This window comes from Phaethon lepturus, unplaced genomic scaffold (assembly GCF_000687285.1).
Source record: "Phaethon lepturus isolate BGI_N335 unplaced genomic scaffold, ASM68728v1 scaffold17664, whole genome shotgun sequence".
Classification (NCBI taxonomy): Eukaryota; Metazoa; Chordata; class Aves; order Phaethontiformes; family Phaethontidae; genus Phaethon; species Phaethon lepturus.
This window is the reverse complement of record NW_010532808.1, coordinates 61728-73652: the sequence shown is the minus strand read 5'-3', so window position 1 is coordinate 73652 and position 11925 is coordinate 61728. Positions and strand designations below refer to the sequence as shown.

The 11925-nt window shown below is 39.1% G+C and overlaps 1 protein-coding gene across 3 annotated transcripts in view; it reads right to left on the bottom strand.

The window, feature by feature from the left end:
* Positions 1–1623: 1623 nt before the first annotated feature.
* Positions 1624–11925, bottom strand: part of DTNBP1 (dystrobrevin binding protein 1) — a 68721-nt gene continuing 58419 nt past the window's right edge. For all 3 annotated transcript variants that reach the window (XM_010284975.1, XM_010284976.1, XM_010284977.1), the window contains 3 exons: positions 7341–7496; positions 5246–5389; positions 1624–2536 (listed from right to left, as the gene is read on the bottom strand). In XM_010284975.1, the coding sequence (XP_010283277.1) occupies positions 2289–2536; positions 5246–5389; positions 7341–7496 (548 nt within the window). In that variant the 3' untranslated portion in view covers positions 1624–2288. The remainder of the gene's footprint in view (positions 2537–5245; positions 5390–7340; positions 7497–11925) is intronic.

Sequence of the window (11925 nt, the reverse complement as noted above, 5' to 3'; positions counted from 1 at the left end):
GAAAAAAAAGAAAAAAGTGAGTGAAGCCATAAGTGCTTCTTTTGTCATAGACGTGCAATCTTTCTAACATTCCATTTCCATTCCACTGCTGTTTTTTCACACCTTTACACAGTCAAGCATTAATTTTTGTTTTGAATTTGTTTCATTATATGATCACATTTAGAGCCACTAGCAGGTCTGCATATTTCTTTTGAATGTGAAAATGCATTTGCTTTCATCTTGTCTATTTTTTCTCTTCATGTTGTAACAAAAAAAAAATCACACCTTTTGTATATATGCCTGTAAATTTTTTTAAATACTTGAGCCTTTTCTTGGGGTGGGGGGAGGGATGGCGAAGAGACAAGATGAAGAAAAGCCTTACGTTTCACTTTCTTCATCGGTTGGATTGGATGCTTACAGGGTTTTTCTTGTAACATTTATAAGTGCTGCTTACATCACTGAACAACAACAAAAAATAATAATGGAGTAGCTGTTGCCCTTTTCTGGTTGTGTGTACAGTATGTGTGGAATAAAAAAGGGAAATTGTTTTCACAAACTGTTTTGTTTCGTAATTGAATTCAACAATACCGTAGCTACCCATATTGCACTGAGCTTGCCAGTGGTGACTGTCAGGAAAGTCCTATAATACAATTTGTTGGTTGTTGTTGCAGAAGACTGAACTGTTTTGGAATATTTAACAATAACATAAACAGAGTCAAGTGTTTTCAAATGTGGTTGTCTGGTTTTTATGGCCTTGCTGTGTACTTTTCCCTCTTGACAGTAAACTTCTGACTATGGCTTACAGTTTGACATTTAATTTATTAGCGCTGCTCTGCTCTCTTTCCTTGTAAGGAAAGACTTCATGTTGTTTATTGCCAGTTTTTTGTTTACTTTCCAGGTTTGTACTATGAGGTTTAATAAAAAAAACAAAACTTTTTTGGACATTTTGTCTGTCTTCTGGAAAGTGAGTGAGTAAAGGAAGATTCTTCAAGAAAACAGAGGCCTTGTTAAATAGTAAATACCTAATTGTAGGTAGTGAGCTTCTAGCTTTCATCTCCCAGAGGGGGGTCAGGAAGCACTTTGTCAGCAAACAGGAGAGAGAGTGAATCCTTGAGGAAACTGGCCGCAGCCCAGCTGGCGAGCAGCAGGAGATGCCTCATGCCCAACCATTAGCTTTGGCAGGGCAGGTCTTTGGCAGGGATCCACCTCACAGCTCATCCTTCTACTTACTTACGCTGTTTCTGATTACATTCCTTCCCTCCATGCATGACAGAGCCGGAGCCAGGAGCCTTCTCAAAGGAGAGCAGATCCCTGCAAATAGAGTGTGAGACTTGACAAGAAACAGGTGTTAGACATGTTCAGAGCTCAAGTTTAGAGCCAAAAATGACTGCAGAAAAGAAAAAGTGACACTAAGATGATGACGACTACAGGTCCTAAGGTTGATAAAATGTACACACTGAATTTAGAATTCACTCAGGTTTTATTTCCCTGAAATTGCTGGCTTGCCTCAGTGTAGTCAAACATGTTACCGTGGAAAAGTAAATTACACTGGTGCTCCTTATAAATAATTTTTCTTTTTTTCTGAATTAGTCTCCTATGTTCACTGTCATGGATAAAATATTTGGGTAATCAAGTAAAAGACAGGGTTGGGATAGAAATACTTTATTTTATCTCGAAAGAGGAGTAAGTTTTACAATGCTACGATACCCGCTCCATGAGGAGCGTAACATTTCAATATGCATCTCCTCCTTTTTCAGTTTCTCTTTTTTTTTTTTCCTTAACACCTATGATAACTAAGTTGGTCCTGAATAAGAAGTGTGAGAGAAAAGACACTGCTGCGTTAGTAGACAAAGGCAGTAGGCAGACAGTAGGTAGTAAAGAGTAGAAAATAACTTTTCAATTTGGTTTGGATCCTAAATCTTCAGTTGCAGCAGCTGAAAACATGCAAGGAACAATTTGGGTTCAGAATTACACATCAAGTCTAGACTATTTCCGATCAGCCATTTAAAGGTTAGTGGTCAAAGTAAGTTGTATCTTTCCCCTTTAATTCTCTTATACATAGTATATACAAGTTTTACTGCTCTCCTGAGCCCCAAGACTACTGTTAAAGTGTGTGTGCTTTAGGCATTTTTTTCTTTTTTTTTTTTAAAAACGAACCTCCACACGACTGGCAATTTTGTAAAAAGGCGGTATTACTAAGTAAAAAGATCTGGCTGTTAGGCTTGGTTAGCAAATTGTTACACAGGCAAGCTCTTCATTCACTGGTTCATTCATTCAGAAGTCATTCTTAAAGGATATGGTTTTAAGATTCAAATAGTTTGAGAGTCACTTTCATCGCTAACATCTGAAGCACCCTTCCTTTCAGTTACAGCAGCAAGAGCAGTGTCCACTTGAACTTCCTCTTCATCGGACTGAATAACTGGAGACTCTCCTTCACTTGCGTCTTGGCTGGCAGAATCAGTGCAGGTTGATGACAGCGAAGACAGTTTCTGTCGTAATTCAGACTGGCTCGGAACCTGAAGGCTTATCTCATTCACGCAGGTGCTGGAGTCCGGCCCTTATAGTTGGAAAAAGAACAACAACAACAATCAAGCCGTGGCTCAGCAAGTGAATTGAGAAGTCAGTACATTAACTGAGCTCAACGTCAGTTAATGAGTTCATCAAAAAACTCTCTCAAAACACAAAGCTGCCTTTTGGCTTCCCTGAAGTTGATCTCAAATACAAGCCACAGGCAGGTTTAAATCTCTTTCTGATGGTGCATACGTCTCTTGCTCCTTCTAGTATTGGTAACGCTTGACATCAAGTAAGGTAAGATCGCAGGAGCACTAAGTCCTGATTCTGTTAACAGAGATAGCTGACGTCCAGTTTGCCTGTTAGCCAAGCCCCCCTAATTCTCCTAACCCTGACTTTATCATAAAGTCCATCAGACTTCAGCATGTGCTGAGAAACGTCACCAACAGGAAAATCCTCCAGACAAACCCTGTCCAACAGAATGACACAAAGAAACCTGGGTGAAGTTAAACAAACCCAACTTGCAAGACAGGCAATAATAGTAATCTCCAGTTTTGACTAAAAAGCAAGATGCAGAAGCAAAACAAATTCTTGCCCACAGCATGAAATAATTCCTCTAATGAAACTATCATAGCTCAAGTGCACAGGAATGAGATTTTAAGACTATACTTCCTCCACATCCTACTTAAAAAGGCTTCTTCTAAACAAGTTCAGTGTTTGCTTGCAGTTTGGCAGTTCAGATTTCAAAATTACCTTAGATCCTCTTCTCTGGACACCTCCTGGCAGTAAATAAGAAGGAAAATAGGGAAGCATCTCATTCAGGAGTGGCAGAGGTGAGTAAACTTTTCGGTTCAACTGATAAACTATCATTAAATGTTGCAAAACCATTGCTCATAAGCTGGCAACGTTTATAGCAAGACAAATTCGAAAACTTTTTAGTGTCTTGAGCCGATTTTCATTTCTAGCAGTTACTAAAATGACTTACCTGCATTCTGTGGTGTTTAGTAAAATTGCGAAACAAATCTTGCCCTGACCAACCCCGCTCTCCGCTGACAACAAAACGAAGAGTTAGCTTTAAGCCATCTCATTTTTCTGAGAATGAAGACTATTGTATATTTGGCTTGATACTAGGGTGCAAGGTCTTTAAAGCAAGTGCAAAAGTCCCTTCTAATTCAGAGGGAAATGAATCCCCTGGAACCACAACAGTAAGGTTCACGAGACTGATACACTGCAGTCGGTAGTAACTGCAGAGGAGTCAGTCTTGCTGCAAGCCTATCCAACCTCTGCACTAAGGTTAGTCTAATGACAGCACTGGTACATTATAGCACAGTGTATGTGCGTATTTACAATAAATAGATATATACAAACCATCTATACATACACACTGTAATACTTACATTGCAGCACAAAATAAATGATACAGTTTTTTCAAAGGCTAGAAAGTTTTACGTCTATTTAGGAAAAAATGACCACACTTAGTAGTTTCTACACTTCCTTAGATACTCCAGTTATGCTGGTTGTTGCTAAAACACAAAGCTTCTTGGTCCAACATCTGCCAGAGACCCAGCAAGGGGAAAACAGTCCTAGATTCTGTAATTACTTGCATGCTCAAACATGATCAACTTTAATAATGCACGAATTGGATGCCTAATCCAAAACCAGCCATCTGAATTTAGTTTTTGCAATAAAACGCAAAAACGTTAGTAGTCAAGTTTGCCTTGACTACTTACCATGAGCTTTTCATGTTCACAGCAGGTAATAATCACCTTTACGGAGAGAGGAAGCAAATTACCCCAGGATATTATTAACAACTTTCTTTACATATCCCAAAATGTGGGATAAAAAAAGAAACAGCATACTTTAAATTCTACTTCAGTACTTTTTAAAAAATATTTCAACTCGCATTTTCAAAAGAAATCAAAAGTACATTTAAAGGAGCTTAACCATCTCCCCCAAGAAACTCATTTTGGCTCTTTTGGGAAAAGGCATTTTAGTACTAAAGTTCTTAATTAAGAAAATATACTTCCCTGGTGGATGAAGTATCTGGTATTACTAATTCCCTGCTTAAGAAGATCCCTCATCATGCTGCGACTTGCCAAAACGTAAGATCTGATTTTGCTCATCAGAATACATCAACAAAATTTTGGATTAAGATTATTTTAATCCAATTTAACTAACATTACTAGCACTAAGAAGGTTACACAAAAGAGCTGCAGTATCAGAATCACTTCTCGGAAGCTTCCAGAACCTTGTCATGTTTTATATATATGAACTGCTGGGTTGAACCATGGCTCTCAATTTCTCTCACTGAAGATCTTATACTATGCAACTGGTCCAAATTTACTTCAAAATACCAAAATTCTGGATAAATTCTAAGAAAGCGGTTATAAAAATAAAAACCTAATTACCGCAAACTTTCTGGTGATGTTTGTTAAAATGTCCTCTATTAACTTTCTATTGAGAAAAATGCACCTTAAAAGCAGCATGTAACACATCACCTATCCATACTGTGACAAACACAAAATGAAGCTGTAGAAACAAGATGAAAAAAGACAGTCCAGAAACATCAAGTAGTTTTGCAGCAAGTTCTCTTGTACTGCAATTAGGTGTTAACGTTTTGAAAACCACTAATAATAAATATTCAGCCTACATAAAGTGTAATATTCTATGAGATAACATCATCCATTACCAATTAGAGGAATTCTGGTGATTTATCACTTTGTCTCTAAGTACACTGTCATTACTAGTATCATACCCAGCATGGGAGAAAGCATATTATTGTCTTCGCCTCCTGAGTTTAAAAAGACGTCAAGTGCTTCTTGGTCAGACATGTCCATTAGGTCCATCTGTTCCAGCATGTCCACATTCACCTCCATGGAAGACATACTTCCAATCGGTTCTGTAGTAAAAACAGTGCAATGAGCAAACTGACAGTCAGCTACATGATGTTATTACCTATTAAGGCTTCAATAGCTGCTATAATTGTATGCATTAGTAATAATTAAACTAGATAGGGAAGGAGCACACCCACAGGAGCTGCTCAGCAGCTATCTCAGCCCAGATCCAAGAGTACTCTGTGCAATCTTTGTTGTGAAACTAATGTCCATTACTGTTTTTGTAAAACAAAACATTTTTAGCAACAATATTTATAGCAATAGCATTGTCAGAAATATGCTAGGATGGGGCTCAGGGACAAAGATTGAAACTTTCCATTTTGCAATACTCCTTTCCAATCCTCTCAACTAAAAGTCTTTTTAGAGAAAAACACACACGTTTAAGCACACAATCACTGAATGTCAATATACAAGGGACATGGAAATTCAGAAATAAGGGTAAATGTTAGAGAGCAGCCACTCTTCTTCCTCATTCAGTTAGTCTAATAAATGACGGTAGTATGTAAAACCTAGGCTGATGCCCAATACCTTCTCTCAGCATGGGGATTTCACATTATTAATTACTCAAGCAAATTACTTATTATTGTCAATATAATACTGACAATTCGCAAGGGAATTGAATACTTGGATGAATGCTTGGATGAGCATCTTCTTCCTTGAACAATAAAACATGCAAACACAGAACAAGTGAGTTCAGGGGTACTCAGATTTAAGTCCAGTTGCTGGATGTATAACATCAAATATTACAATGAACAGTTTAACGGTTTATCTAAATATAACAATTACACTATTAAAAGCCTTCATATGTGAACTGAGACAAAACCCTATAATTTGATTTTTTTTCCCCCCCCAAATATACTATAGCTGTGTAGTTTTACATGTACTGCAGGATAAAATCTTTCATTAAAACAGTTTCTTTGATATACGTGGGTTCTGCATTATACTGCAAAGCTGAAGTTCAGTAAATTAGGTACCCTAACCCTCTAACAAAGCCATGTGTCTAGCCAGTGACAATGCCCACTTTTAGTCTAAGTAGACTATATATATAGAGAAAGAAGCAGACCCAAATTCAATCCCTTCCTAGACCAAAGGAATTTAGACTTACATATCCCACGTCTAAGAAGACTGTCCTAGCAACCAATCTAGGGCATCTTGCAGATGAGCGTTTATAGCACTCATGCAGAGAAATGGAAATCTTGGATTGCATTCCCTGCTCCGACATTACAAATGATAGCAGAATTGGTCTTGGAGCAGGGACAGAAACTCTACATCTTTTCCTGCCACACGAGTGACGTAATCTCCCGCTTGCTTTCTTTCAGATCCTACAATCCCTGCATTTTGGCCCAACAGATGGATACCTCCCACACAGAAGTGTCTGTAGTCTATGGCATTCTTGTGCTTTAACCAGTCAGGAGATGCCAGACTTGAGTCATCTCATAATAAGCAGAGAGCTTAATCTGATCTCTCATGTCCTAATCACATACTCTGTATGGTACATAGGCAATGGAAATAGCTACCCCCGGGGAACTGTTTTGAAATACAACAGTGAGCTTTCCTCTGCACTTTTAAAATTTTTCTGGAGGTACCTCCTGCCAGGTGACAACCCCAGGCTTTGAAACTCCAGTGGACAGAAGCGGCCACCTCCATCCATATCTTTATGGATATGGATGCACTCTTCAGCTGCAGAGAAAAGTGCCGTTCCAGATGTACTTCAGTGCTTTGCATTTCCTCACACAAATGAGCAGAGAGTCTGACTGATTTGCTAAGGTGTCTAGTTCCCCTGGAGCCCAAAGGTTGTTTAAAGAGCTTATCTAAAGATTCAATTCCACTGAGGAAGAGTTTAGCTACTGCAACATTTCATCTGTAAGCATTAAAACCGCTGCTGACTCTGACCCCTCAACAATGTTCTCCAAGTTGTGAGTTTGTGCATTACATGGAAGGTATTTTAAAACTTGCCTCGCCTCTCTGCTATCTGCAAGTATCCTGTAGAAAGGTATTGCTCCATGTCCTGCTGGAAGGCTTCTTCAAAGAACTTCTGGCGTTCCTTTAGCTTCATCTGCTGGGTGTGCTCCATATCCAAAACCTTCTGTGCATGTTCGGCATCTAGCTCAGCTGAGCGTAAAACACACAAATGAAATATTGCTTGTATATCCCCCTGACCCTCAGAATTTAAAAGCTACTGAACCAGTTCAATACTAACAGACTGTTACTATAGACTGTTAACACAGGCTATTATAAAAGAAGGCTTCTACGCTTTGCAACTGTATTTTAAAACTGACAGGATAAGAATACTATATTAGGCAGCATAACCTTCACATTAAAGAGATTTCATAACTATTTATCTTGAGGCAAGATGCAGATATCTTGAACTGTATAAACAGCAACAACTGAAAGCACTGTCGATCAATAACTGGGATTTCAGAATTCTGCCAAAAGCAGCTATCAGGTAATGATGCTTCTGTTATCACGTGTACCTAATACACACAAAAGTAACACTTTTAATTTCAACGTTGCAGGACATTTCCACCACAATACAAGTGGAAAGATATGTATGTACGTATGCCTATATATACATGCATATAAATACACATAGATACATATGTGTGTGTGTGCACATGCGTGTGAGACTCTGGTTTTGTCAGCCTTCAGAGAGACTGGAAAAGTCCTCTGAAGAATATCCTACCCGTAGTGCAGGTACGTATCCACAGAAGCTGTGAAGGCAGTGGGAGTCAACAGGAGGTAGCTAAACAGTATTGTTTTCAATGACACCACCACACAGTCATTAATGTCAATAAATAGGGTCTTCTCTGTATACAGCAGCAAAGAATGTGCCAGAAGACGATCATACTGACACCAAAAAAGCAGAGCCAACTGCCATGAATTACTAATATGACACCAAGCAGAAAGGGCCAGCTTGTATAGCTTGAACAGACACACAGTGACAACTGAATTTGCTTATACGTATCTATGCTGGGTCTCTAGCAGTTCCTCTTTCCTCCTACAGTGCAAGTAGTACTCAACTGAGCAGCATTAGAAGAACTCCTTCCCTCCTTTACTCTAGAGGAGTCACTGACTGGCCAGTGGATGTACAAAGAAAAGAATCATGCTGGTTAGTGAAGAAGATTGCCTTCTGGAATAAAAAGATGTGATAGCTATTGAAGTACTAACTCTAGCCAGACAGACCGCTATTAGAATATGCTTTAGAAAAAAAATGCTTTTTAGGAGGAATATATAAACTGAAACCTTTCTTCTCAGAGTGCTTGGTTCATTTTTCTAAACCAGTCTCATGAGCTCTCTGCTTACAATAAAAGAAAGAATTTGCTAGCTGAGCTGCTGATGGAAAGGACGGGGACGGCGAGAAGAGCTGCTGGTCGGGGCTGCTCTACACATTAGGGGAAGCTCCAACAAATACTGCCGGGTAGAAAATGTCCAAGCTTTCACTCGCCAGACAGACACTGCTACAATACGGCATCTGTACAGATAAATGCTGAAAGAACGTAAGGTTTTCTAGGACAAGCATCATGTCAGTCCTCCGGGAAAATGTTATGTTAACGATATTTCACAGTAAGGTAATTCATTAAAAGCATTTACCGTTATGGAGATTATTGTCCAAATGCAGAACATGTTTTATTAAACCAGGCAAAAACATCAGAGAGCAGTAATTCACTCTGTTGCCTGCATCAAGGTCACAGATCATATACAGAAGCAACTGAGCGTGATGGTTGCCAAAAGGAGCCATAAAACTGGACTGACACACCAAATATCCATTAAAACATCAGTAAATAAGCTGCAATATTTTTTCTTAAAGCAGATTTCAGAAGTAAAACATTAGCATATCAAAAGGAAAGCATTTTCCTTTAAGTCAACACATCTTCATTATCAATTACACAGAGGTGTACAATGACTCTATGTTCCTTGGAGCAAATCCTTTACTACAGTCCTGAATGATGAGCAATTATTAACAACACTGTGTATGATGCAGAAATGCTATTCAGTTGCAATAGTAAAAGCCAGCGGTTCTCACTGACAACAGAAATTTCCTGCCTTTCTTGTAATATATTCTGACAGTTTTGCGCTCTGTATTGGTACTTCAGGATATTTTTAACCTCAAAACGGAGACAGTGTCCAAATGACACATTAGACTGATACAACTTTTTTTCTTGCTGTTGAACCCTCTGTTTTTTTTCATTTTGTGTAAAATGTCCTGTTAACTATTGAAATTGTCACTGGCCAAAGCTAAATGGTAGCAGCTGCCTGCTGTGCTGACATATTCTAAAGAAACTCAAAATACTCTAGTTGAAAAGATGTCTTAGGCTTGTCTCCAAAGTCAGTTACAGCAAGTGAACATCAAGAATCTTGCTGCATGATTTCACACTCTGCCAGGTATGATGAAAGTTGCTTGGTTAAGCAAAACCAAACTGCTACATGTGGGGTTTCTGTTTGTTGTCAGAAAAGCTAAGGGTGGCTAGATGAAGCTAACGGTCAAACCTGAAACAACAGGAAAATGGGTGTGTTGTTTCTTTCACACAGCTATTCAGAATTATGATTTCCATAATCCAAGTGTTATTTTACATGTTTATAAGAGGAGTTCTAAGAAAGACAAAAGTATCATCCATATACCCTCATATGCTCTTCATGCCCACATACAAATTCTTACAGACATCATTGAGATGCTTAAAATATTATTGCAGTTTTCCTTTCACCATGAAATTGTACCTTTGAATTACTAATTGCACCTATTTCTTATACACACTGCTGTGCACTGGAAGAAACCCAGACTACAGAGAAAATGCTAATTCACAATTAGATGCAGACTTACAGGACTTGCCACGATAACCCAAATACAAGGCGACTTCAATTCTACACCAGCCATGACTTTCAGGAGAGCAGCACTAAAAGGAGGCAAAGTATTTCTTAAAAATTGGAAACTCAGGTACTGTTGTACAGCCTTCTGCACCATCCCCAGGAATAGCCCCATGGCCAACCCACAGTTCACCTCCCTCGCAGCCACAGTACAACTTACAGCTTGCCTCCTCCGAAACCCAAGCAAAGAGGCAGCACTCCTCCACAGAACTTCCACTTGCTACAAAACCTCATTTTCTCCAACACTGCTGAACAGCGCTGAAGCACAGAAGTCAGTTCTACCCTGGAACCAGTCACCCCAGCCTGAAGCAGCCTCTGGGTACGTGCAGCCCTACTGAGATGCTGCACTGCCCTTGACCTCCTCTAGCCAGGTGAGGACTTATCAGGAAGTTTCAGGGGATGGACTCTACTTCTCCAAACACCTCAGCATGACAAACAGCTATATTTGTCATCTGCTTCTGCCCCTGTGGATCCTGCCTATATCAGCTAATGGGGCCTGAAAAGCTGTACCAGCTAATTCCAGTCATTAAAAGGACTGCCCTGTGCTCTTAAAGGTCAATGGAAAAGAAAAATCAGTGCCAAGAGTGTAGTCCTTAATGCATTGATTTTTCCTGTAAGCATTTCCCCCCCTCAGACTTTCTTGTGGGAAAAAAAATCACCATATAGCTGTACAAATAGGCCAAAGACTTAGAAATCAAGACAAGACTAGGAGTACAACATTATTATTTGGTACAACATCCACGTTTTCACATCTCAATTTACATTTCTGGTATCTTTCTGCAGCCAGAAGCTGTGCTAACCAGACACTGTATTCCTATTACAAGATGAATGGATTAAAGCCAGGACCTCAAAACAGATTATTTCTTAGTGGCTTTATAAAATATTTTTATTTAGAAATGACCTCTATTTCTGGGAAAACCTCCCCCCTGTCCCTTAGGTGTTTGAAGTAGACACTAGAAGAATCCAAACTCCAAAGGAACAAATTAGAATAGCTTATAATCATATTCCTCAGGTACAAAGGACACCATTTTCTGATCTCATTCGTGTGACTGATCCTTCCTACAAACTAAAATTCTGCCACAGTACCTGAAGTTTCTATCTTACGAAAGTGACTGTTTTATACTTCAATCTAAAACATCTTCCAGTTATGTACAACACATTACCTGAATAAGTATGGCTACAAATAAAACAAATTAGAAGAATGACTAAAAAAAAACCCTCAAAAAACCAGCAACTGAAAACACTGGTTGTTTAGACTGCTAAGACAACCCTTAGACCTAACATGAAAGCGAAAGATGTCCAGTTGTCCAAATGGATGGCTTTTTGATGCTTACAATCAGTTTACTTCCCTTCAATTAATTTATTACGTTACTTTACAGTTCTCATGCGAACTAGAAACCATAAATGTATCTGTTCTAAAGAGACAGAGAGTAACACAAAAACTGGAGCCTAGACCTAGTTCATCTGTTTTTTGCAGACTCATTCAACCTGGCCATAAAATGTATGCAAGTATTCTCTGCGTTTTTTTTTTTGCTTTCACAAAAGATATCAAAGTTTCAAGCCCTTCGCTGAACTCACTCCTGGTTTTTGATGTTCCTCCTGTACTGGGGGGGCCCAAAACTGGACACAGCATGTAGAGATGCTGAGTAGGGGAGGATAATGCCTCCCGCTGACCTCC